The sequence below is a fragment of the Eulemur rufifrons genome, chromosome 21 (genome assembly GCF_041146395.1).
Source record: "Eulemur rufifrons isolate Redbay chromosome 21, OSU_ERuf_1, whole genome shotgun sequence".
Classification (NCBI taxonomy): Eukaryota; Metazoa; Chordata; class Mammalia; order Primates; family Lemuridae; genus Eulemur; species Eulemur rufifrons.
In genome coordinates, this window is record NC_091003.1 from 18,915,019 (window position 1) to 18,941,558 (window position 26,540).

The 26,540-nt window shown below is 57.8% G+C and overlaps 1 protein-coding gene across 1 annotated transcript in view; it reads left to right on the forward strand.

Moving 5' to 3' along the window:
- The window catches only part of MN1 (MN1 proto-oncogene, transcriptional regulator), a 44,151-nt gene extending 18,648 nt beyond the window's left edge, over positions 1–25,503 (forward strand). The window contains exon 2 of the mRNA XM_069497459.1: positions 25,322–25,503. Coding sequence (XP_069353560.1) covers positions 25,322–25,503 — 182 coding nt within the window. The remainder of the gene's footprint in view (positions 1–25,321) is intronic.
- Positions 25,504–26,540: the final 1,037 nt, after the last annotated feature.

Below are 26,540 nucleotides of genomic sequence, written 5' to 3' on the forward strand. Positions count from 1 at the left end.
CCCGTGCGGGACCCCCGGCCACGTTCCAGCTCCTCTCCGAGCCTTAGTGTCGTCGGCTGCAATCCGGGCAGAGCAACACACTTCTCACAGGGCGGTGGCCGTGGTCCTCGCCCAGCCGTGCTGTTGTTCCCCAGGGGGTACTTGGCAATGTCTAGACGTCTTTGGTGGTCATGACTGCAGGAGGGAGGAGGCCACTGGCTTCTGATGGGTAGAGGTGACGGATGGTGCCCAGTGTCCTACATGGCACAGGACAGCCCTCACTACCCTCCTCCCCAGCAGAGACCCATCCAGCCCAAATTGTCAACAGTGCCAAGGTTGAGAAACCCTGACCTACAGGGAGTGATTGAGGTTAGGTTCAAAATGATGCCCAAGACATGGTAGTAAAGGCTGCATTCAAAAGTGTCGGCGTATTTATTCATTCAACAAACACTATCAAGCCACTTGCCACATGGTGACACTGTTCTAGGTGCTGGGACAGACAGACAGACCGACAGACAAACAGCGAACAAGAAAAATGCGGAGAATTAGAAGGGGATAAGTGAGGGGTTTCTAGACTGGGCCACCAGGAGGGTCTCCATGAGGTGGTGACGGGCAAGAGGGAACCCCTGGATGGTGAGAAGGAGCCAGCCAGGGGTGTTCTGGTGACTCTTCAACACCCGGCTCTTTGCGGGAGGAAATGGAAGCTCTGATGTGTAGCGTCTGCCGATTCCCATGGTGTAAATACATTCACCACGGCCCAGTGGATTTCAGGCTACCAAAGTGATGTCAACGGTCAGCGTCAGCAGGTTGCAAAATTCCTGAATATCTGACACTTGGCTCCCACACCCCGGAGCCTGCTGTGTCAGGCTCTGCGGGAAGGGTGTCAGGTGGGGGCACAGGAAATGCGGGATCCCTGAGGCGGGACTGAGCGGGCCTGTTCCCGGAACAAGGGGGCGGCTGGGGAGGGGGAGAAACAGTCCTGGCAGGCAGAGGCCCGACTGCTCCGGTCAGATCAACAGTGTGGATTTTATTCTAAGTGTGACAGGGGTGGCGGGGGCGCAGGGGAGGGTGTTGAGCACAGGAGGAATGGCGGCTGAGGGCACATAGTAGGTGTGCAATTAACAGTGCTTCATCTGAGTCCAGGGGGCCTGAGCAAATGTCTGTTTCCCTCTCTCTCCTGACAGTCTGGGCCACCCAGGTCAGAGATGAGGCAGGTTAGGCCACCCTCCCCCCAGGATGGGGAGCTCGGGCCCCAAGGCAGGGACTCAGCCTGCCGCAGTTGGTGGGGGGGGGGCATGGAGGGTGTGTCTCCTGTCCCTGAGCCAGGCAGGCTGGGATTCATGTCCTGGCCAGGGAGACTCTGTTTCCTTCTTTCTCCAGGCATTGTTCTCCAGGCCTGGCAGGGGTCACGCTGACAGGAAAGCACAGGCCCAGCTGGGGCCAGCCCGAGGCGGCGTGGAGGGCTGGGCCCCTGGGTGACCCGGGCCTGGCGTCCACGTTCTGGAAGCTTTTCCTTTGCCCTCCTCCCCAACTCTCTGAGTGGCAAAGGCATCGTAACAGGCTGTGGTTACTGGGCACCCATCAGGCCGAGCCCCATTTTACAGATGAGAAAACTGAGGCTCAGAGAGGTAAAGTAACCTGCCCAAGGTCGCGCAGCTGGGAGGGGGCACAGTGTGGACTCCTACCTGGGCCTTTCTGAACCTGTGCCCAGAACCACTAAGGATACGGAGACGGGAAGCCGTATTTCCCGCCCACAGAGGCTTGAGATAAAAACCGACTCTGGGTCTTGCTCCCTCCTGGCAGTTGCCAGGTTCTGCCATCGGCTGCTCAGGCCTTCACCGTTTGCTTCCCACAGGGGAAGGGGCAGCGGTCAGAGCCCCAGGCCTGGGGGCCGGGAGGGGATGGGGGTGGGGCAAGGCCCCCTTGCCGACCCTCAGCCCGCGTCTCTGCCCAGTGGCTCAATTCTGGTATCTCGGAGGACCCCAGGGAGCCGGGAGTGTCGGCCTGTGTATCTGGTCCCTTCTGTGTGCCAGGGAGCACAGGGACCTTTGTCGCAGTAACACGTTCTGTGCTGGTCTCAGGCCTGGGGCGTGAGTGCCCCGTCCAGTGACAGTGTTGAGCGTGGCCATCCTGACACCCTGCTGCCTTTGGCCCCTGAGACTTAGGCCGGGGGATGGGGGTTTCCTCCAAGGGGACTGGGATGGGGCTGGTCCCCCCATCTCTGCAGGGGTGAGGAGGGGAGGAAGGGGTCCCCCACGTCCCGGCCCCTCTCCCCACCCCCACCCCCAACACTGGTCCTCGCCAGCCCCTCCTGCCGTGGGTTGTGCTTGCCTGAGCCGCTGTGGCCTGGGGCACAGCCACCGTCCCACCCGGGCGGGGCTCATCACAGACGTCAGGGCCTGCTGGACCACAGAGGATGTCGGAGTTTCCTCCATTAGTCACCTGACCACCGGCCATTGGAGGTGGATTTTGTGTCCCGGACCTCGGAGAGGAAGACTTGCACAAAACCAGGCCTGCAGCCTTCTGTTGGACCCACCCCTTCCCCACCCGGGCCTCAGTTTCCTCATCTGCCTTTTGGGTTCCATGGGGTTGTGGCGAGGATCAGGGGAGATAATGGAAAGCGCTCAGCCCGGCTCTGGCACATCAAAGATGTCACTGAGCCTGGCATAAGTACAGATGTGTCCTCCTCCTGGGCGGGAGGAGCCGGGACCCTCTGCGGGGAGGGAGCGACAGGCCGCGTGGACTGGAGGAGTGGGCGCCCCTTCAGGATGGCTCGGTCCCCGGTGGGCAGTGACAGATTTGCCTGCAGCGTGGTGGAGGGTGGTCTCGGATGTCGTGCAAGGCAGAGATAGTGGCCGCTGCGGTTGGCAGAAAATGAACCGCAGACAAAAACTGTGCCTTTTCTGGAACTCCTGAGAGTTTGCGGTACCCTGGCGCTCTGTGCCCACTTCTTAGATTCCCTGTTTGTGGAGGGTTTGGCAAACCAGCCCCTTGCTGGCCTGAGGAAACCTCTCTAAAGATCACGGCAACGGTGCTAATAATCTTTAAAAGAATATATTAACCTCACCTTCTATTCTGTAGATGCACGGTGATGTGTGCTTCATGGGCAGCTGTCAGACAAACCACGTGTCACCCTTAAAAGCCCCCATAGCTGTTAACCGCTGCTGGGGTGACCGACTGGGGGATAGAAGAGACACACCCTGTGGCACTTTTCTTCTCGCTCGTGTTTGTTTCTCCCCAAATCCATGCCATGCAAGCCTGTCTGGCTGGAGGTTTCTTCTCGATTTTGCTTCTGGAAGAAATCTCTTCTGATTCTCCGCCTCCAGCATTCATGTACGATTTGATCCGACAAAGGTGGGGTGGCGGAGAGGGTTGGTTGTAGGGTGCAAACTGCTATCTGCAGAGAGTGGGGTGTACCCATCTCCCCTCTTGCGTTTTAAAGGCCGGTGCAAAAACTTTTTTTTTTTTTGCACGCCAGTCCCTGGGGGGCAGAAAAAATATCTCCGGCTGTGGTTCCCCAGGTGTTTGCTGTGTCCCCCGCCACCTCCCCTTCCTCCTTTTTCTCCTCTTCTTTTTATTCCTGGAACAATCGTCCCTGGCCAGTTCCTCTGGGCTCTTCCACGTTCCCTGCCCAAAACAAAAACCATTCTTAACCCCAGATGACCAGGCCTACAGTCGTTTTTTCTGGTATGTGGCGTCCACCTTGGGTCGGGGGGACGCGCATGCTTCCAATTTATGTCCCTGCGTGCCAGCTTCAAGGGGAGATGGGCTTGCAGGACTGGGGAGCCCAGGGCCACATTGCCAAAGGGGGGGGGGGCGGGGCGAGGGAAGGATGGCGAACTCGAGGTGACCAGCAGATTCTAGGTCACGCCAGTCCCCCGTTTCAGACCCTCCCCCGCCTTCTTAGCCCCTGGTAGACTTTGGATTTTACTCTGCATTCTATTTGATTATTATTATTTTATAATGAGGTCAGGCTGAAAATCCATCTGCCTGGGCCTGCCCTGCCTAGGTTTGAAGGCAATTAAACCGGAGACTAACCTCTTAATTAGGGTTTCCCTGTGTAAATCTCATTTGATAAATTCCTTATCATCCTTGGCTTTAACTACAGTGCGTCCTCGAGACGGGATCGAGCTCCCCGGGGACCTCTAAGTGAATCCCCCCCAGAGAGAGGCTGCCCCGTCTGCAAACGCCTCCAGCCAGAGCCTCCCCCAGGAAGGGGCTGGGAGAGAGGCCCCTTTCAGGGTTAATTAATCAGAAAATTTAGTGGTGCCCGGTGATTCCGGAGAACTTGTCTGCCACCTTTGAAATCTCCTGTTCCCCCTTCTGCCTCTTTTCTAGGTCTTTAAAAAAAAAAAAAAAAAAAAATTTTTTTTTTTTTTTTTTTTTTTGGGTGAACCAAACTCTGCTTAAAGGAAACCTGCAGCCGCCACTCCTTCCCCGCAGCTCCCCTCCCTCCTGCCCAACCTGTTTGTCTGTGTGGATGGTTAAAATTTTTTTTCCCTTCCCTTTTTTAAACGCAAGTGCGGCTGCGAGTGGAAATGTCAGAGGTCAGGCTCCAGGCGGCCGGAGCAGGAGCGGCCTCAGCTGCCGTCTGCGCCACTCCGAGACTTCAGAGCTGCGCTTAACCCTTTGGAACCCAGCCCCTGCCTGGGGCTCCCGGGACGCCAGCACGTCTTGTCACTCTCCTCTCTGGAGTGGGGGTGGGGGGTGCAATGGCACCTGGACTCCTTTTTGAGGATTTTAAGCTAAAAGTTGCTTCTGGGGTGGAAAGGCGGGTAGTCACAGCGGCATCACTTTGAGGACTGTCGAGCTGGAGTTTTGGCCCTAGCAGCACGTGCTGAGCAGCACTGGGCACCTACGGTGTGTTGGGATCAGGGTCGAGATGCTGTTTGTTTGGATGCAGTCGTGTGGGGCGGGCTCAGCCACGGCCGTGCTCGCTGCTTTAACCCTGCCAGCATCCCGGGAGACGTCCCAGTTCACAGATGGGGAAACTGAGGCCCAGGAGGAACGGTGATGTGCTCAGGTAGGGGTGGAATCGGGGCCCAATGTTCCTAGTTCTGAACCCTCAATTCCTGCATACCAAGACCGCCCCCCCCTCCAACCCCCTATTCCTGGAGTCTGGTAAGAGGAGAAGCCTGAGTCACACACGGAATTTGGGCTGCTTACGTCATTCTATAGCTATTAAAAGGGCGGGGGCCAGTCTGGAGGGCTGAACATGTGCCGGGGCCTTCTCTGTGTCACCCGCAGCATCCTCCCACCCCTGGGAAGCAGTTACTGCTGTGGACCCATTTTACAGATGAGGAAGGTAAAGCCCGATCTGCCCCCCACTCTTTCTGCCCACTGGGCCAGGATGTCCCCCCGTGGGGACGCTGCCAGTCCACGGAAGCACAAAACGCCCGCCTCCCAACCACCAGGTCTCCATCATCCGTGGAGTCCCCCCAGGGCAGTGTGACAGGGACAGTCTGTGAAGTAGGGCTCAGGAGCGGGTGCACCTGGGCGGGGAGTGTCAGGGCGACACGGGGTCTGGTCTACCAGTGGCCCAGGTTGGTACCTGGCAGAGCCGCCCCCGGCCCCTGGGCCCTGTGGAATTGTCACAAATGTTGTTATCGCCGTGCCTCGGTTTCCTCCTTCTGGGCAGCAAGGACAGTGGCCGTGCCAGCCCCAGGGGGCTTTGTGGGCACTAAACCCGCCTGTACACAGGAAGCCTTACCGCCGGCGACTCCCACCGGGTGAGCTTCAGCAACATGAGCTGCTGGGATTATTATTTATTCCTAACAGTGGAAGAAAAAAAAAACATAGGCGCAGGGAAGTCCCCGAGAGAAGAAGCCCTGTGTTGTGACCAGCGCCTCGTGGACAGCCGGGGGCGTGGGGGTCCCAGTGGGAGCCGGAAGCAGGAGGCTCTGCCCCAGCCTGGCACATGGGCTGGGCCTCCGACCTGGGGCTGTGTGGCCCTGGGGAAGTCACCCCACCTCTCTGTGCTCTCGGTGGTGGGGAGGAAACGCCGGCTTCCTGGGTCAGTTTTGGGGGTGAGTGGGGGGTGGCCTTGGGCAGTGGCCTTGGGATCCACCCTACTGGCCAGGCCTCCGTGTCCCCATGTGGAATGGGGAAGCTTCGGGGAGGCTCAGAGGAAGTGATGTGCCCAGACATGTTTTGCAGCCTCCGAGAAGGCTGCTCAGACGTCAGAGATTATTATTAGAATAATAGAGAGTGGGGTTGTTTCTCTGCAGAGCCGAGGGACATCTGAGCACGCGGGGGACGCAGCGCTTGGCTTCCAGGAGCCCCATTTAGGCTGCAGGTCTTTGGAGGGGTCTGTTTGCTCCGCGTCTCCCTCTCCCCGCAAGGGGCACCGCGAGGTTGATGAGAGATAGTCCCGCAAATAAAAGGAGCAGGAGGATGTTTTGGGACCTGGGTCCGTCTCCCAGACTCTCACTGTGCAGCCGTGAACGAGTCCGTCGCTGCTCTGAGCCTCTGTTTCCTGGTCTGTAAAATGGGTGCAGCGAGTTTCTACCTCTTGGGGTGGCTTTGAGGATTAAGTGAAGTGGGGCGTGCGAGGTGCCATCCTGGGCTCTAAATGATGGGCTCTGTCCCTGATCACCGTGGGCCAGCTCAGGCCCGGCTGAGCCTGGGAAGGTCTGGAGCCACGGGCAGCAGCACTTGAATTCTCCCCTTGCTGGCCTGTGGCCTCCCTTCCTCCCTTGCTCTGAAACCAAAGCCCGGCATCTGTTTCCCCGGGAGCTGTTTAATATTCTGCCGCGGTAAAATGAACTCATCGGAGCCACCCGAAAACAGCTGAATGAGCCCCCCGGCGCCCAGTTGCCTTTCAGAGCAGCTCCAGACCTCCCTCGGGCCTCGGGGAGGCTGGCAACGGCAGCAGCTGCGGGAGAGGGGCCCCCTTTTCTTCTTGTGCCCTGGGGGAGCCTGTGCCCCTGAATGGGGCCCCTGGAAGGCTGGGTGGGGGGCCGGAGTCTGGGGAGGGGCGGCCTGGGATTCCCGGCCTGTTTGGGGCCTTGTTTGTGCTTCTTGGCTCAGAGGTTCTGTGTGTGGGGCCTCCTTGGGGAGGCTGAGGAAGCTGGGCCGTCCCCAGAGTCTGCTGCTCCTGGGCGCGGTGGAGGCAGGAAGGCCCCCCGCCAATAAGCCACACTGTTTGATGATGGTGATGATGATGATGATGGTGGTGGTGGTGGTGGCAATATCCACCACTTGCCAAGTACCAAACACTGCTAAGTGTGTTGTCTTGCTAGCTAATTGATGCCTTGAAACCGCTGGGGACAGTTTACTGTCCCTATTCCCATTTGACAGGTGAGGAAACCGAGGCCCGAGAGGTGAGCCAGCTCATCTAAGATCACGCAGCTAGGAAGTGGCCAAGCAGGGCTTCGACCAGAGCCTGCTGTCCCCACCACACCACTGTCCTGATACTGCCACACAGATGTCTGCACCTGCAGGGCTGTCCTGGGTTCAGGTGACACCAAAGCCATCGAGCGCTGCACCCAGGCATGCAGCCGGCACTGCTTAAGCGCCAGCCGTTATCCTTACTTGATCACGGTACTTTGTGCTTTGTAAGGCTGTCGCCTGTTCAGTCCAAACCTCGCGGCGCTCTCCCTGCTGACCCCACCCCCGCTGCTCCTCGATTTTCAGCCCAGCTCCCTCGAAGGGTGGACGGTAACAAAGTGCTTCCAGGTAGAAGCTGGATTAATTTCATATAATTATCCCTGACAAAATTAAATATTACTTGCAATTAGTCTTGGGCAATTTCTCTGCTGGGACGTGGCGAGGCAGTGGGGGGAAAAGGGGCCGAGTTGGTGCGTGCTGGGCTGGGTCCGGGCCTGCTGGTGGCCGGGTGTGCGTTGTACGTGCACTGCCCAGGAGCGCCCCGTCATCGGGACCTGAACCCACGGCAGCGATGTCTCCCGCGCAGAGAGCTCCAGGGAGGGCAGGAGGGAGGGCCCACTCCACAGCTCCTTTCCTCTGTCCTTTTTTATATCCGAAGAGCCTCAGCAAATAGTGCTGGGCTTCATTTTACCAGCAGGCGGTCTGACACGGGTCTGGTCCCGAAACCTCTCTGGAAGATCCTCACAATCGATCTCCGGAAATGGAACCCAAGATTTAGTGTTTTCTCCCCGGTGTTCAGACCCCAGCAACACCACCTCCCAGCTGCGAGACCTTGCTCAGATCACCTCTTCTCTCGGAGCCTCAGTGTTTCTCATCTGTAAAATGGGGGTGATTTTGACCACTCAATGCGTGGAGTCAATGCAGGGGTCGGCAAACCTTTTCTGTAAATGGTCAGATGGTAAATAATTTGGATTTCGCAGGTCATAAAGCCTCCACCTAAGTACCTAAGCCTGCCCTTGTCATGCAAAAGCAGCCGCAGGCAATGTGCAAATGAAGGGGTGTGGCTGTGTGCTGATAAAAATGTATTTATGGAAACTGAAATTTGAATTTTATATAATGTTTTTTGGTTTTTTTTTTTTTTTTTTTGGAGACAAAGTCTTGCTCTGTTGCCCTGGCTAGACTGCCATGGTGTCAGCCTGGCTCACAGCAACCTTAAACCCCTGGGCTCCAGCGATCCCCCTGCCTCAGCCTCCCGAGTAGCTGGGACTACAGGTGTGCACCACCACATCCAGCTAATTTTTTCTTTTGTTAGTAGAGACAGGGGCTCTCGCTCTTTCTTGCTCAGGCTGGTCTCGAACTCCTGACCTCAAGCGATCCACCCGCCTCGGCCTCCCAAAGTGCTAGGATTACAGGCATAAGCCACCATGGTGTCGCATATAATTTTCATTTGTCATAAAATAGTCTTTCGATTTTTCCAACCATTAAAAAATGTAAAAAAAAAAAAAAAAAAAAAAAAAAACAAGAAACCCAAAAAAGCCTCCCACGTTCTTAGCTCACAGGCTGCAAAAAGATTCCAAAACCCAAATTCAGGTGGTAGACCAGATTTGCCCGTGGGCTGTAGTTTGCCAACCTCTAAGTCGACTCTTGGAAGGTGCTTAGCATGGTGCTTCGCACAGAGAAACTGCTCAAAAAATGGAAACGATGACTATTATTATTTTCTGGCTCATAATACCTTTTATGGGTATATTTAAGAGTAAATTAAAACCAGGTTAGTACCGTGAGGTTCAGATGATAATGATATCATCCCTTTTTGCGGTCTTCACCTGTATCTTTACATTTTTGTGTGTGTTGTTTGACCATGGCAGGACTGTCACTCCCATTGCAGGGAAACTGAGGCCCAAGGAGGGAAAATGCCTTGTCCAGGGTCACATGGCTGGGAAAAGGCAGAGGAGGGTCCTGAAGCCAGGAGGTTGTCTGCCCGGCCCAGGGCGTGCCTGGGAGGGGGCCCCAGGGTCCCCTCTGGCAGTTTCTGGGTTGGAAAGCGACTGGTGTGGTTGCCCGAGTCCTCCCTTCCCTGAGCCTCAGTTTCTCCACCTGGAAATGGCTGCCCTTCAGACCCCTGTCTGTCCACTGCACTCTGACTCTGGGTGCTGCCTGGGTGGTGGGTGACAAGAATCTTTCCCCGCGATCCTTTTAGCAGTTCTAAAATCCGGGTTCTATGTGACCCATGTTTGCACTGCCTGTGGCTAAGGATCACGGGACCCCCTGCCGTGCCGGCCAGAAAGGACTTGGGGGGAAGGTTGTGAAGGGAAGCGAGGGCCTGCGTTCCCCGGGTTCGGGCCAGGTCGGGAAACTGGGCACGGTCACTGCTCAGCGCTCCGAGTGGCGTCATCAGTATCGGATGATGACTGCCTTGGACCAGTCCCTCTGGGTCTTTGACTCTCCCTCCACTCGCCATCTGGAAAGTGGGGACAGTCACGCATACATGGCAGGTTGTCATGAGAGTAAGGACTGGTGAAAACAGAGGCTTGGGGCTGGCCACCTAGCAAGTGATCAGTAAACTGGCGTCACTGATACTAGTATTGCTGGGATCCTCGTTCTTCGGTTCCTGCATTTCCAGCCCTCAATTTTGCGGACTGTGAATTTCTACCTTCCAGAGTGTTAATGGGGGAGGGCGGTGTGTGACGGTGAGAACAGCAGGGAGGAGCGAACCCTGGCCTGCCCTTGACTCGTCGTCTGACCTCAGGCAAGTCATTTTCTTTTTCTGGGCCTCAGTTTCTCCCTCTCTGTGGTTGGACTAGGTCAGATTACAGACTCAATGTCGAGTGCTCATCTGGATTGATTAGTTCTGGCTCCTGGAGTGTTGTGTTGAGAAAGACTCCGAGGCCGAGTCTGGGCTCCCTAGGCAGGAGTGCTGCAGTGGATTAGTAATGTCTGCCATGGGCTCAAGCAGGAATACGTTTTGGTGGGAGTTGCAGGTGGTCGATAATCCCAGAAAAGGTGACCAGCTCTTTCTAGCCCCAGATTGACCGCAATCTATGGAAGCTTCCTGTTAAAAAAATGATGGGGCTTGCCTTTTGTAAGAAGATGAGTTGTCATGGCAACCACTGACGCAGACTGGGAGAGACTTTGTAGATTTTTATTCTAGATCAGTGCCGTCCCATAGAACTTTCTATAGAGATTGAAATGTCCTATATCTGCCCTGTCCAGTACAGGATCTTCGCCGCTTGAAATGTTGCTAGTTGTGAGGAATTGATTTTTAAATTTTATTTCAAATTTTAAAAGCCACATGTAGCTAGTGGCTACCATCCTGGGCAGCCCAGTTCTCGACTCCCAGAGCCCCTGAGCTTGTAGGGGCTCCCAAGATCATCAACTTGTTATGCCCTAAGCTCGCCATGAACTTGGGGTGGGTCACGGGGCTTGTTGCTAGGCAACAGATGCCAGGCAGCTCTCTCTGTGGCTCCACCCACAGGCAGCTGGAAACCACCTTTGCAGTTTCGCTTAGGTGGGTGAACTCTGCACAGGAGGGCGACTGCTCGTCTCTTCTGCGTCGCACGCCTCCCCGGTTCCCCAGGGCTCAGACCCTGTGAGTGGGCGAGGCCTGGCCTGGATCAGATACCCACCCCCGCCCCCCAGAGGATGAGTATGCCCAGCTCTCATCCCCCTGTGGCACCCCAGGAAACAGGCAGGTGTTTCCAGTTGCAGAGTGGGCGGGCCCAGAGGGAAGGCAAGGTGACGGGCGCCGAGGAGAGTGGGAAACATTTGTTACTTTTTCCTTCCCTCCTTCCCTCTCTCTATTTCTGGTGTGGGGCAAAAGTGGAAGAGGCTTGGGAAATGGACTTGGCTTCCTCCTGCCTCAGCTGTGGGGTGCCGGGCAAGTCACCCCATCTCTCCAAACCTGTCTCTGCATCCTTTGAAAAGGAGCAACAGCCCCTCCCTCCGAAGGGAGGACCTGATGAAGTAATATACATGGAACGTCTAGAATGGTGTCTGGGATGTGGTTCCCTTCCCGGGGGTGGGGGGGGATCAGTTAAATTACCCTGCAGTGCTCTGATCCCGTCTCTCTCTTTCTCATCCCCCCCTAAAAAAACCCCAACCCACGCTCCCACCCGGTCCGCCCCTCCTGCCCAGAGATGACGTCAGAGCAGTGGGCAGGAATCTACCTGATTCCCGCGCCTGGAGTCCACTTAAAACTCATCATAGAGGCGATCCCGGCATGTCCAGTCTCAGGGCTGGGAGAGGGGCCTTCTTGGATCATCTCCAGGCGGGAGGAAATTGATGGCATTTTGCTTAGCTCATTCCAAGGGACTCTGATATTTTTCTCTCCACGAAAGTCACCCCCTGTCTTGTGGTTTCTTCACACATGGGCAGGATCTGAAATAAACCGGGAGAATTCTAACCTCCGCCCGTTGCAGGGATTCTGCTGGCTGCGTTGGGGTTCTGGGAAGCGAGTGGATGGGATTCCTCCATCTCCGGGCCGTCTCGGTAAATTTTGGGAAGGAGCGCCAGGCAGGACTCCCAGGGAAGCCTTGTGTTCCTGGCACCCGGGAAGGCCCGCAACGTTCCCGTCCGGGTCCGTGTGGAGGCCCGGGTGATGTGGTTTGAGTCTTCTTCATTTTAGGGATGCTTTAGGGTTTGCTCCTGCCCCCAGGAGTTGACGGTCAGCACGTGGAGGGCCTACTACGTGCCAAGGCCACAGTAGGGGAGAGAAAAGGCCCCCAGTTTCGTGGAACGCACATCCTCTGCCTTGTGGCAGAGAGCAGGACAGTTGTAAGACGTGTAGCATAATCTGGGTTAGCACGAGATGTTACAGAATGGGGGGCACTGGAGCCCACTAACAGGCTTGAAGAGACCTCCCTGAGGAGGGAAGATACAGAAGAATTAGTCAAGTGACAGAAGAAGGGACAGTAGCGGTCCAGGAAGAAGGGGAGAGCTGGCAGGAATAGTGTTGCCGCCTCTTGGTGACAGCGTACTACAAACTCCATGGTCAAGCCTTCTGAACGAGGAAGGGGCCTAGTGTTGGCTTTGGCAGTTGGGCCAAAATCCTCAGATCTTGTCACACTTCTGCCCTTGACTCGCCCCTCTCTGGCCTTGATTTCCCCAGTATGTAGTGCCTGCCTGCCAGCCTGTCTTCTAGGGTCTGATTCTGCCTTCCACAGAAGGGGCTATGACCTCTGCCCCGGGAGGGGAGGCCCTGGGGGTCTTAATCCTGCTTCTCCATACCGGAGATGTAGGCCAAATCCAGAAAATCCATCTGAGAGGTGGAGTGTGGGTGTAGCAAAATCTGTCGTGTCCGGGGAAAATGTGACGGAAGGTGAGGCCGGGGTCGACTTAGTCACTGAACCCCCACCCCTGCGCCTGCCGCTTCCCACGCTCCCTGCCTGAGAGCACCGTGGCGGCCCCCCGCCCCGCCCTCTGTTCTCCCCAGAGCCCGCGCCCCCCCCCCAAGGTCAGCGCCAGAGACAGCGCTCTGGGCGTTGCAGGCCCAGCCAGCAGGGGCACCTGGAGCCAGGCCAGTCAGCATAGCTCAGTCCCCTGTCCCACCCCAAGGTAGAGATTGGTGGACATTTCCCAGCAGTCTGCAGGACAGTGTGGGGTGGGGAACATCCACTTGGGCGGCCCTTCAGGTCACGGTGTCCCAGCTCTGGCAGTCGGTACTCTTGCCACTTACAAAGGCGTTGGCAGCCCAGAGAGGGCAAGTGATGTGCCTGAGGTCACACAGCCAGCTTCTGGCAGAGCCAGGAGGGGAGAACCCAGCCTGGAGGGAATGCAAGTTGGGGGTTGTTTGTGGCAGATGCTCGTCTCCCCAGAAAGCCAAAGGCTGGATCTGTCGGAGCCCTTGGGAGGTGGCAGCTGGGGATGGTGCGCCAGGCACAGGCACCCCAGGGCTTTGCTCCTGTTGTTTTCATGGAAGTAACCGCTCAGCTCCTTCTAAGCACAGACCAGGTCCTACTGCCCCACCTGTCTCTCCTGCAGGCCAGGCAGGCATTGGGGGTGGGGGTGGGGGGTGGGGGGTGGGTGGGGAAGAAGGCACAGGCTCTGGGCTCACACACACCCAGGTTCGAATCCAGGCTCTGCCATTTTCTAGCCATGTGGCCTTGACCCTCACAGAGCAGTTGAGAGGGTCCAGGCCAGACCCCGGGTCAGTGCTCTGCCCACCATTGCCCACTCGGGCCTCTCCTTCCCCACCTGTCACCATCACTCTGTCCTTCCCAGAGTTGAGGCCCAGCTGCTGTTTTACCACCCGGGCCATGGAGCCCCATACAGGCGTCCTCAGAGGCCTTGTAGGAGTAACACGGGGGGCCCCCACCCGAGTCCCCTCCTGCCTGACATGGCTGACTTACTCAACCCCCTCCCCCCAACCAATGTTTTAATGATTTTTTTTTTTTTTTTTTTTGAGATAGAGTCTTGCTCTGTTGCCCAGGCTGGAGTGTCATGGCATCATCATAGCTCATTGTAACCTCCGACTCCTAGGCTCAAGCCATCCTCCTGCCTCGGCCTCCCTAAGTGCTAGGATTACAGGTGTGAGCCACTACGCCCGGCCTGTTTTATTGATTTTTAAGTAGGAAGACAGGAAGGTTTCTGCTGTAGCTGGAGAAGGAAGATCAGGGCCACAGTGAACGATGAGGACATTCCCAATTCCCTAAAGGTCATGGTGCGAGTCTTTACAAATCAGGAGCCTGTATTGAGCACTTACTGGATGCCTGGCTGCCACTTCTGGCTTATGTGAACTTAGACAAGTAACATGACCTCTCTGAGCCTCAGATGCAGGAGTCAGCAAACTTTGTAAAGGGCTGTATAGTAAATATTTTCGGTTTGTGGGTTAGACAATACAATGGTTAATTTTATGTGTTACCTTGACTGGGTCCGGAGGTGCCCAGATAGTTGGTTAACCATTTTTCTGGAGAAGCCAGGCCAATACATATAACCTCTGTCGCAACTGCATGGAAACAGCCGTACACAAAATGTAACCAAATGGGTGTGGCTGCACAAAAATAAAACTTTATTTGCAAAAGCAGGCAGTGGGCCAGCTTTGGCTTGTGGGCGGTCATGGGCTGATCCTAGCAGGTTGTTCTTCTGTGAAATGGGGCTAAGAGCATAGATGTTGCCCTCCAAGTTTACGATGAGGAACTGGTGAGTTTAAAAGCATGAACTCATGATAGATGTTAACTCTAGTTATCTGTGATTGTTAATGTCATCGTGTGTCATTCTCCCAGCAGCCCGGCCCCGTAGTAGGTGCATGATCTCATTTCACAGATGGGGAAACTGCGACATAGAGAGATGAAGCGACTTGTGACTTGTCCTCAACCCTTCTGCTCACTGTTAGATGACCTGGGATGTATCTCCGCTCTGCTCGGGCCTCGGTTTCCCTACCTATAGCCTCAGAGATGTAATGCACAGGGCACGATGATCATGTCCATCGTGTGGGGGACATGGAGGCACAGAGGGGTGGAGTCCCTTGTAGGGCCACCAGCTGAGATGCGGCAGTGCTGGGATTAGGAACCGAGCTGGGGTTCTTGGGGACCCAAGTTATCACCGTCTGACTCAGATGCTGCCCAGGGTGCCTGGCCTCTTGTGGTTCTTCTGGAGGGGTCACACCTGGGTTTGCTGTGTTCCTCCCCCACCCCCCCACCGTCTCCCTGCAAAGTTCATACCCGTCTTTAAAGCCCCCTTGCACTCCCTCGCCTCTGCGAAGTCTTCCGGGATCCCCACCTCTGCCTCCAGATCCCACAACGCGGGCCACCTTTTGCCCCAGCAGGCGTTGTGCTCTATCTTGCGGGTTCGAATTTACCAGAGCGTCTCTCCACCAGGCTGGGAGTTCTGGGGGTCAGGACCTATGTTGGGGTCACTTCTCGGAGCCCAGCACCCCACACCCAGCGGGGGCACACGTTTGGCTGGGATTAGCCCATTGCCATGCTGTTTGTGCCCACACGAGCAGCCCCTTCCTGCAGGCTTCCCCGGGCCCAGGCTTGGGGTACTGATCGTAGCAGCAGGACCCTGAGCGCCCACTGGGTACCGGTTCATCCCCTCTTTGCAAGGCAGGAGTGACCAAAGCCGGTCCATCCGCGGGGCGCAGCAGCGTGGTGCGAACTTACGTGGGCCGACACAGGAAACACCCCAAAGCTCCTGGCAGACCCGCAGACCGTGGGTGTTGGGGGGACGAGGCAGATGACCCCAGGAACCTCCACCCAGAAGCATCAGTGCTTTGAAAACTTATCTTTTAAACTTCAGACTTGTCGCTGAGTCTGGTGCTTCCTCCAATCGGGCTGAAAGCGGTGAGATTCTAATTCTAAAGCAACGCAAATGTAGGTTTTTTGTTTTTTTAATAAAAATAATTATTTGTTGAAAGCAGAATGCTGGGAGCTCAGGGAGGTGCCGGACCTGGTGTTAAGGTGCCTCAGTTCACTCGTGAGGATGTTGGGGCTCAGAGAGGTATAGCGTCCTGCCCAGGGCCGCCCAGCGTTGGGTCTAACACCATGTGGGTGACTCTTGGGTGAGAAGACAAGGAAACAGAGAGTGGGAAGTGCGGTGCTGGACTCGGGGCTGGAGAGAAACTCAAATGCGCTATTCGCTAGTAATGCTGACAGCAGCTACTATTCAGTGGGGTGTGCTTGGTGCCTGGCATTGTGCCGAGCGCTGTGCTTGCATTATTGTCACTGGACCCTCCCTTCCGTGAGACCGATACTGTCCCCATCCCCATTTCACGGATGAGGAAACTGAGGCTGGGCGGGGTTGATTTCCCCAGAGCAGATAGGCAGCGCTCTCCCTGCAAAAGCACCCTGGCCACACCACCGTCCGAAGGAAGGTGCAGGCTGGGTGATTGGCCCCCAAGCCTGTCACATCTCAGCAGCATGCAGGCCAGGAGTGGCCCAGGGCGTGCAGGGCTGCATCTGTCACAGGTCACTGGCTGTGTGTGGCCGCAGGCACAGGGACAAGGAGCCCAGCCAGAGACGCTGCGGCCCGGTGTGAGGAGCCTGCCTGTCCATCCTGCGGCCTGTAGGTCCCATGCGTCCCCCACCCCGTGCCGTCCTCCAGGGCTGGGGACGGCCCCCAGGAGTCAGCCTACCCCACGATGCCCGGCCCTGCCCCCCGCCCTTGGCGGCCGGGCTCCGACGATGCCCTTGCTGCCCGTCCTCCGTGGAGCCCTCGGCCAGTTCTCAATCTAAATGACAGCTGCCCGCAGCCAAGTCAACTCACATTAATCTCCGAAGGCTTCCAGAGGCCTGGCCGAGCGTCTCGCCAGACGCCGCGGCCGCAGTGGCCGGCACGAGGCCCCCTCTTCATCCTCACGGGGCCTGGAAACGGGGGGGCCGCCCAGGGCCCCTGGGGATGGTTAGTTCGGGGACTCTCTTGGCGCCCGGCCCCGTGCCCAGGGCAGAAGGGGACACAGGCCCTCCCTGCCCCTCCAGCCCCCCGCCCCTGCCCTGCGCTGCTCCTGCGGGATGGGGCTGGTGTCGTGGCTGACACTCGCAGGCGGTGACCACGACGGGAAGCATTGAGGGGGCAGGCGGCGTCAGTTTTTGTCCTCAGCTGCTGTGTCACCCCTGGTAGCTCTCACCCCATCTGTGAGCCCTAGGGTTTTTCCCCCCCAAAAGCCAGTGTGTGTGGGGGGGAGAGGACAAGAAAGAGACAGAGGTTGACAGAGAAGGACAGTACTTTCAAGAGGACGAGAGAGAGACTGAGGTGGGGGAGGCAGTACCTGCCACTTTGGCAGGGGACTTGGCCCTTTTGCATGTGGCTTTGATAAAACCACGCACTCTGACATCAGCCAGCCCTGGGCGTGACCCTGGCTCTGCCGCTGGCTGGCCGTGTGACTGTGGTCCTGTGATGGCTGTGCGGGGGACTGGGGCGTCAGGCCCTCTCTCCCTGGTGTCGGGGTCATCCGTGAGACTGGCTGAGCCCACGGCCAGCGTTCTCTGTGACATCCCAGAGCGGACTGGGGTAGAGATGTGGTCCACTTTCCTTTTTCCTTTTCTTGGTTGTCACAGCGACACCATTGCTTGACGTTGTCACGGAAGGGAAGGCAGAGGAGGGGTAGCGGATGCGGGCGGAGGGCTGAGGAGTGGCCAGTCCCCCAGGCCTGCCTTGGGCCCTGCGTGGCTCCTGTGCGGTGGCTGGGTGGAGTGTCACTCGGGCTGCCGGCTGCCATCGCTCAGGCCCCAGTCCCTGGGGTTGTGGGTGGGGGTTCCTTGGCCTTAGGCTGAGGCGTCTTAGTGTCCCTCACTCGGGAGGGCTCCTGCTGACATCGAATGTAAAATGTCATTCCACCCACCACCAGTCATTTTAGGGAGGACCATATAGGCCCAGAGAGGCGAGTGACTTGCCCAAGGTCACACAGCAAGCAGGTGACAGAGCTGGGATGAGGACGTGAGTCACTCATGAAAACATTTGGCAAATACCTACCTGGTGCCTACTGTGTGCCAGGAAGCCGAGGGACAGCCGGGAGCCACATGGGCACGGTGGCCCTCAGGGCGTCCGGGCCGTCTTCCCTGGAGGGATTGTCACCGCCTTCTACCGATGGGGAAACTGAGGCTCAGCTAGTTGACCTGCCCAAGATCTTGGAGCTGGTGAGGGGCAGAGTGTTGAGATTCAGATCAAGGTGGGATTCGAAGCCAGTCCCCGGAGCCCAGAGTGGGGGTGGGGTGTGGCCGAGAGGTCGGTCCTAGGTTTGCTGTTCTCCTGCTTGGTTGGTGGCCATGGGGACCCTCTTTCTGCTGCGCAGCATCCAGCTGAAATTTGCTCCTCCTGTCCCTGAGCCAACAGGTGGGGATTCCCAGGTCCCATCTCTGTCCCTGGAGGAGGGACTCGGACCCGGGGTCGAATGTGGACAGGCAGCCAAGACGGGGTCTCCCTTGGGGCTGTGGGGCCCTGCAGATGGGCTCCCGCTGGGCCATGGGGGCCAACTCCACAGGGCTGCCCCCCCATAACCGCGGTGGCGGGTCCTTGCAGACAGGCCTGAGCGCTGCGTTACAAAGCCCGTGACCTTGCTTGCCACTGGGCACGACTCTACTCCTGCAACTTCCGTCTGCTCTGAGAGCTGGTGGCCGTTTCCTGAGCACCTGCCATATGCCAGGCACCACAGAGCCTGGCGTAACCCGGCAGGGAGCTGCGTGCCGTCCTAGCCCCACTTCACAGAGAAGAAAGCTGAAGCTCACAGGAGGAAGGTGACTTGCCCAAGGTCGACCTGCTGGGAAAAATGACAGGGACGCTGGTCATCTGACTCCAAAGTCCCCCCACGACGTTCTCCATCTCTGACAGCTTGTTGGTGAGTGGCCCTGACCTCAGGACACACCTCTGCCAGAGTGACAGGTGTCAGCGCTCCCTGCAGCCACATGGACATAGCCAGTGGCACCATTACTATCATGGTGGCCGGGGCAGGGGTGCCATCTGACAGCAGGGAGGGGAGGGTCACGTACTGCAGAGTAGGGGCGTGGAGAGACATTGCTAAGGGGCTGACAGCCAAGTAGAATGGTAGGAGTCAGCAGGGGTGAGGAGGGAAGGGTGCTCTAGGCAGAAGGAACAGCAGGAGCAAAGGTGTGGAGGTGGGAAGGGAGCGCGTGGCTAGGGCTTGGCGTGCGGGAGGGAACCCTGAGAGATGAGGCTGGAGGCCTGAGATGGAGGCAGGCCAGGTCGCGCACAGCCAGGGGCTTTGTCCTGGGGGCACTGGGGAGCCATGGAAGGTTTAAGCAGGAGAGAGGTCTGCTCTGGGGTCAGCGTGGAAGCAGTGAGAGCAGTAAGGTGGCCGCTGCAGGAAGGAGGTGGCGGAGGCTGGGCCAGGGTGGGGCAGCGGGGCAGGAGAAAAGTGGGCAGCTATTAGAGGCAGCCTCTTCCGTCCCTGGTGCCCGCGCTGCCTCTGGGGCATGAAGGAGAGTGAAGAGTGACGTGAGATGCCCAGGGCTAGCTCGGGTGCCACGGCCTGGCCCTTCTTGGGGATGGCGAGCAGGAGCTACTCAGGTCTGGGGGTCACGGATGTGTGTTTGTGTGTGGGGGGCCCTAAGGGACGCCCAGGCCCTGAGAGGTGGTGGTCCAGCCCTTCAGCTGAGTGGCAGCTGTCACAGAAACCAGCATCTCCCCCCACCAGGTCCAAATAAAGGAAAAACCAAAATACTTTTCCCTTTGTCGGAATCCGGCGAGCGTGAGTCGGGCGAGAGTCATCCGCTATTGTGTTCTGGGGCCCACACTGCCTCTTACATAAGCTCCGAGTTAAAAATACGCCCGGAATTCTAATTCTCCCGCTCTGCCTGGGACCGCACCCTGACCCCCAGCCGCAGCACGCAGGGGTGGGCCAGCCCCCAGCACCCACAGAGACAAAGAAACTGCCCCACGGCACAAAGCTGGCAAACGGCAGTTCTAGCTCTGGCCGTCCCCAAAGCCTGGGGCTGTTAGAGAAGAGTAAGTGTAAGAGCAGATACTCCCTTTCTGGTTTTTGAGACAGGCTAGAGTGCAGTGGTGTCATCATAGCTCACAGCAGCCTCAAACTCCTGGGCTCAAGTGATCCTCCTGCCTCAGCCTCCTGAATAGCTGGGACTACAGGTGTGTGACACCGCACCTGGCTAATTTTTAAATTGTTTGTAGTGGTAGAGTCTTGCTGTGTTGCTTAGACTGGTCTTGAACTCCTGGCCTCATGGGATCCTCCCGCCTCGGCCTCCCAAATGCTGGGATTATAGGCATGAGCCACTTTGCCTGGCTTCGCCTTTTCTGGGGGCTCACCAAGTGCTGAAGACTTTGCCCCTTCATCTTGCTTAATTCTCTCTGCAGCTTGTGGGGTAGGTTCACTCCTTGTCCCCCTATCACAGCCCAGGCCCCACCCTGCCCAGCCGCACCCTGGGTTGGTGCCCCAGCAGGCCTTGGTCTGGGCCTTCGTTGGACTCCGCACGCTTCCCCCACACCCTTGGCCTTGCCCGGGTGGGTCCCGGAGGTGGCTGGGCCGGATGTCCCCTTGCCCAGGGCTTGACGGTGGCAAACCACCGGGGCAGCACTTTGGCTTTCGTGGGAGGTGGCAGCCACCTCCGCCCAGCTCACGACGCCTGAGCACGTGGCCCATCCCGATCAGGTCCGGAGATTTGCAGAGCGGAGCAGGGTGATGACGGGGACCGTGTTGCCGACTTTAAAGACAAAAAGAAAACTCAGCCCCCTCCGCGGGTGGGCGGTGTCGTCCTCAGGTAAACACAGGTGCCCCTTTTCCCTTCTCCCTTCACCCCAGTCCTGGCCAGCAAAAGGGCCCCTCAGGCCTCCCCGTGCCCAGCCCTGAGGGTCCCCGCTGTCGCCCGCAGGCCGGTCAGCAGGGACAGACAGGCGACGGTCCTCAGGCCCCGTGTTGGCGGGAGCGCGATGCGTGCTGGGCACTTTGCACGGATCGATTCACTTAATCCTGCAAACTGCCTCCGCGACGGCACGTCGGTTATTTCCCGGGTCCCTAGAGCTGAGCTTCTGAGCACGAAAGTCCCTCGCTCCACAGACGGTGGCCCCTGTCGTCGTCGACCCCTGTAAGAGAAATGCGGTGACATTGGTTGTTCAGGCAAGTGCTGCTTGGCGCCGGCCCTCTCCTTCCCGTCCCGGACGTGGCTGTCCCCGCGGTGGACTGAGAAGCTGGGGAGACGGAACCCCTCCCGGGTGTCCCGGTCACAGAGGCAGCCGTCCGCACCCCCGCAGGACGCCACAGCGTCGGCAGGAATGACCCAACACAGCGCGTGGAGTTCAAGGAGCGGGTGCTGGGGCGGCGGGAAGAGGCCGGACGGGTCCCCGAGGACACGTCACATGGAGAGGACGCTGGGAAGGGCCCTCGGGAGGAGGAACGGCAGGGCTGTCGCAGCTGCAGGCCTTGACCCTGGGAGTCGGCGAGAGGTGGTTTCTTCATCGAGGTCCTCAAAGACCGCCCCGTGGTCTGTCCTATCCACACACCTATCCAGACCCGGGGACAAGCCGCCCCTCTCCCGGGCCCCCTGTGCTGCCTGTGTCCGGCGAGGCACATGAGGGTGACGTTTTGGGATGACGCCCCGGCCTCTGGGACAGACCCCCGCCCATGCACCGGGTGTTGCCAGCCCTTTCTCTTGTGCGGTTCCCCCCAAACTGCTCTGAGCCGGGCCCACTGGGAATCACCGTCCCCAAGTCACAGATGAAGAAACTGAGGCTTTGCGGACAGGGGGCTGCCCAGGTGTGGGCCACCTGGGATTCGACCTTGGCCCGACCGGCTGAGGGAATCCCGGACTGAAAGAAGAGAGCCAGCCCCGGAGCTGGTGACCCTCTGGGCCTCTGTGTTCCCAAACTGTCAGCTAGGAACGAGGGCCACTTCCCGGGCAATGCTCCCCCCGCAGGGCCTCCCCTCCCCCAGTCTGATGGGGGCGGCCGCCGTCTAGCAAGTGGGAAACGGGACGGCACTCACCGGCCCCGTGGTGTCTGCCAGCGCCAGGCGCTGAGTAACTCCAGGGTCTTCCCCCAACCCTGGCAGCTCGGGGAGGGCGCGATTTTATCTCTGGGTCCTGGCCCGGGGCTGGTGTGCCCGCCGGCCCCCTGTGAGCGGGACGAGAGCCTCTCCCCAGCTGGGGCAGGCCACGACTTGCGGCGGCTTCCGTGGGACTGATTTATCGGCAGCGACTCGGCAGCCCCGGGGAGCTGCAGTCTGAGGGCGTGTTGGGTCCCCCCGGCTGGAATGAGTCCAATGGGAGGATGAGTTCGGTCACGCTTGGGTTGTCGAGAACTGAAGAATGATATTCTGTCTTAAAAATATTCCCCGTGGACACCAGACTGGCTGGCTCTCTTGCTCGTCCCCGGCGGAGGCTGGGGAATCCTGTGCCTCTGGCCTGTGCTCTGTGACATCGGGCGAGCCCCTCGCCCTCTCTGGGCCGGCCCAGGTGCCCCTGCGAGCGTGGGCAGAGGGGTGACGCCGTTGGCGGGCTTGCTGGGGCATGGGTGAGATGACACTCGAAGCAGTCAGCTGTGTGCCTGGCGCGCCCTCGTTCAACCCACCCACAGAGGAAGAGCCATCGTCTCTGGTGTTGGCGCACGGCGTGGTGAAGAGCTGGGTGTCACTGGGGAACAAAAGCCTCTTCGGGAAATTTGGCCATTTGGGTAGGTCTGTAACCAGCGTTTTGCTCAGGAAACGACGACTTCCTTTCACCTTCCTGGTGCTCTCGGCCACCGAGCAAGGGAGCCCGGGGTTGGAAGCTCAGACCCCGGTCTTGTCGCTCTCCTTCGGCAAGAGGCTTCATCCCTCTGCGCCTCCGTTTCCTCATCTGTGAAATGGGCGCAGGCATTGCTATGTCGGTTTCTTGAGATAAGGGTATGTGCAAAGCGAAGGAAAAACACCCTTTCAGATTTCTCTCTCTCTGGCACATGCTGCCTCCCTCCCCCGGCCCCCCTTCCAGGTCTTGCCGTGCTTGGAATAAAATTTGTTTTGGGGGCTTTAAGCGGGGGGTGGTGGGGAGTGGCGCTGGGAGCCAGGCAAGCGTGGGGTGCTGTGCCTCGGTATTGCAGGAGTCCAGGGCTCGCTGTGTGCTAAGGGACTCCGCATCTGGGGCCTCAGGCCTCCTGGGGTACTTGCTCCCCAAGAAGCTCTGGGTGTGGCCTTAACAGCACCACCCCCCCCACCGGCTTTGAAACCTTGGGCTCAGAACCTCAGTTTCCCATTCTGTGGAGTGGGGCAAAGGCTCCAATGTCGTGGGCAGGAGCACGCCCACCGGGCCAGACCCCAGGAATTCGGGGGGCCTTAGGGACAGCCAGGTGGCTGCGAGGATCCCTCACCTCTGACCCTCCCAGATCCTAATGACAGTCCCAGCAATACAGTTTGGGGATCTCTCTGGGCGCCAGACCATGACCAGGCCCCAAGGAAGATGACATCACACCCCTACTTTACCAGTGGGGAAACTGAGGTTCAGAGGGGAAAGTGGTAGAGCCCTGGCCCACGCGGTGGGGGAGCCGTGACTGCGAAGTGACTGTGCTTTTGTCAAAAAGAGACGTTATTTCCTGGCCCCACCCTCAGCTCCGGGAGGAGGTGGAGGACAGCGTCCGGCTCCAGGCCCGACACACAGTAGGTGCTCAGTAGAGGCCTGTTCATTGAATGAATGAGCGAAGGAGCCAAGGAAGGAAGCTTCCTCCCCAGCTCCGGCTCCTCCCAGCGTGCAGGTCCCAAAGCTTCACGTCTCTGGGGCCGCAGGGTGGGGGCCCAAGCCCAGTTAGTCATGGCCTGTCCGCAGCTGCCTGGGCCCGTCCCTCTGGGAGGATTTTCTCTGCAGGCCACGGCTCATCTCCTGGGGGAGGCCTCCTGCTAATCCCAGAGGGCAGGGCGGGCGGGCGACTCCTGCCTGGCACGGGGCCCTGGCTGGGCTTGCGCAGTGCTGAGGGCGGGCCGGCCGTGGGGGTCAGTATCTGGGTGTGCTCCTCCAGCTGGAGCGGAGCCCCCACCCGCAATTTCAGCGTTTCTCGCTCCTACCGAGGCAGAAATGCACCACCAGCCCGTATTCAAACCCAGAGTCCTGCCTCTTGCCGGTTGTGTGACCCTGGGTGCGTGTGTCACCTGTTCTCTCCAAGCATCAGACTCTAGAAGAGCGGAATGATGAGACTATTCGCTGACATGTGGTAGCTCTCAGGACAGAGCCAGTGCTCACTTGGCAGCCATAAATTAGACGTCCTCCAAAATGACAGTTCCATTCCTTCCCTGCCTTAGAACTCCCAGTTCTTGTGCGCTGCTGGTCTACTTTATACTAAAGTGTGAATGGTTATCAGACTCCTGTCTCCTCAAGCGTACCTAACACAGGCAGCACTGTGATCTGTGGTGTTTGCTGAGTGAGAAGGGAATTGGGGGGATTTTCACTGGGGGAATGGGGGGAGGAATAGACTCCCATACCCCTGGCACCCAGAGTCCCTTCATGCAGCAGCTAGGAATGGTGCTTGGGTGCCAGTCTGGTCAGGGAGTCCAGACTCTCAGTCTTTACTGCCCTGAGCACTTCACCCTCTATCCCTGCAGTTCACACAAACGCCGCGTACGCTTGACAGCCTGGTTGACCGTCAAGAGAGGTCTGTGGGCCTGGCGGACACTCCCATTATCGGAGGAGGAGGATTTGACTCGGTCCCTTTGTGGGGCTAGAACTCGAGTCTCTCAGCCATCGGTTTGGAGCTGTGTGACCCCAGGAAAGTTTCTGTGCCTTTCTGGGGCTCCGACTGCTCATCTGCAAAGCGGAGGCTAAGCGTCGAGGGTAGGAGGGAATGAACGACGTAATAATCAGGTGTCCCAGTGTGCCCCTCCCCTCCCATGCCCCCACTCTCAAAGCCACCTCTTTCGGGTCTCAGCCCCTGCACACCGAGGAGGGGCAGACCTTCAGAGGCAGGAGGGCTTGAAAGGGGTTTTGGGAAAACACTGTCGGCTGGGGTTGGGGATCTCCCCCATCCTGCCTGCTCCCCTGGGGATGGTGCTGTGTGACTCCACACTTTCTCCTGTGTGACCTGGGCAAGTCATTTCCCCTCTCTGGGCCTCAGTTGTCTTAGCTGTGAAGTAGAAGTGACCATCCTCACCTCCTGGGGTTGCTATGCAGCCTGGCACTCTTTAAGGAAGTTCCCAGCACATGATAGTCCCTCAGCAAGTGTCTATCCAGAGAATGGGCTGTGTTCTGGACCTGGACAATCCTCCTCTCCACCCTTTCACTGCATCTGGCGAACTCCTACACATCCTTTGATGCCCAGTTTAGATGCACCTCCTCCAGGAAGCCTTCCTGACTTACCTCATGTCCACTTAATCTTTTGGGAACTCTAGTCTATCAGACACGGGCAAACCCTGAGTTTATCCTACCCCATTCTCCTGTTTCTCAAGGGGGAAACTGAGTCCCAACAAGGGGCCTTCCGTTGGCTGAGGCCTCACAGCTGAGTCAGAGGCAACAGCAACAGGATTCAAAGCAAACATCTCTAGATCCACTCGGACCATTGCTAGCCGTGAAAAGAGTGCGTGGACAATGCCCCTGTTCTCCTGCCTCCGCCACTTTGTACGTGCCACTAACGTCCTCTCTTCCTTCTTTCTCTGCAGCCCATGACCTCCCTGCAAACAAGGCCTCGGCGACCCAGCCCGGCAGCCACTTGCAGTGCCTGTCCGTCCACTGCACAGACGACGTGGGCGATGCCAAGGCCCGAGCCTCCGTGCCCACCTGGCGGTCCCTGCACTCTGACATCTCCAACAGATTCGGGACATTCGTGGCCGCCCTAACTTGAATGACAAGAAATACCCGGTCCCCTGCCAGGCCCTTCCCTCCAGACTCTCTGTCTCCTCCCCCCTCCCCTGGTCCCACCCCCCTGTTCATTGGAAAGGGCCACTATTGCTGAGTGGATGATTTTTTTTTTGTTTGGTTTTCTAGGTTGGTACCTGCTTAGTGGCATACGGACCGGAAAGGGTTAATTTAAAGGGGGAGGGGAAAAAAAAAACCTCAAAAGTTTTTTTTTTAAAAAGAAACTTGTCTGCCACAGTATGTTACCAGTGTTAATCCTTCTGCAGTTAGCAAACTTTTGCTTAAGCCTTTTTCCTGCTAGATAATCCCCCGTTTTTCTGTAATCTTGGCATACATTTTTTTAGCTGACCTCTTTCCTTGTTTTCCCTTCATGCTGCTGTATGTCCAAGTATTGTTATTTCATAATAAGGCAAGCGTCGCTTTCCTTTTTTTATTCTTTTTCCTTTTCTCTCCCCCTTCCCCCCGCCCCTTTTTTTTCCTTTTTGCTTTGTTCACTGCTTATTAAAATGGAAATCGTGGAGAATAAGTAGTTCTGGAATATTGCCGGGTGAAAGTCAAATTGTCATCACAATATTATATATTGACACCCAACTGTCATCAGTCAGGCAGGAGCCAAACAATTAATGCCCCCCTTAGGTATTCCGCCTGGGATTTTGTTTTGTCTGTTCCCTAAGAAAATAGAGAGATATATTTTCGTTCCTCCAAACGCATGCTCAGCCTTCAGCTCCGTTCAGCTCCGTTTTTTTTTCCTTCTCCTGCTGGAAGCTGGACTCGAGGAGGAGCCATCCAGCCCGGCACTTTGGGAGAAGGAGGTGGAATGTTCCACGGGGGTTTTCTCTCCTTTTCTGGGCCTCCGCACAGATGCCCGGGCTCTGCATTCTCACGCTGTGCTGAGCAGCCTCTGGGCGGCCTGGGGTAGGGTGCTCTTCCGGCTTCAGAGTTTCTGGAAGCTCCACGCTCCTGCCCTTGCTGCAGCCGGCCCGGCCGCGCCTCGGGCGCTGAAGGTGGAGGTGGATGAATTCT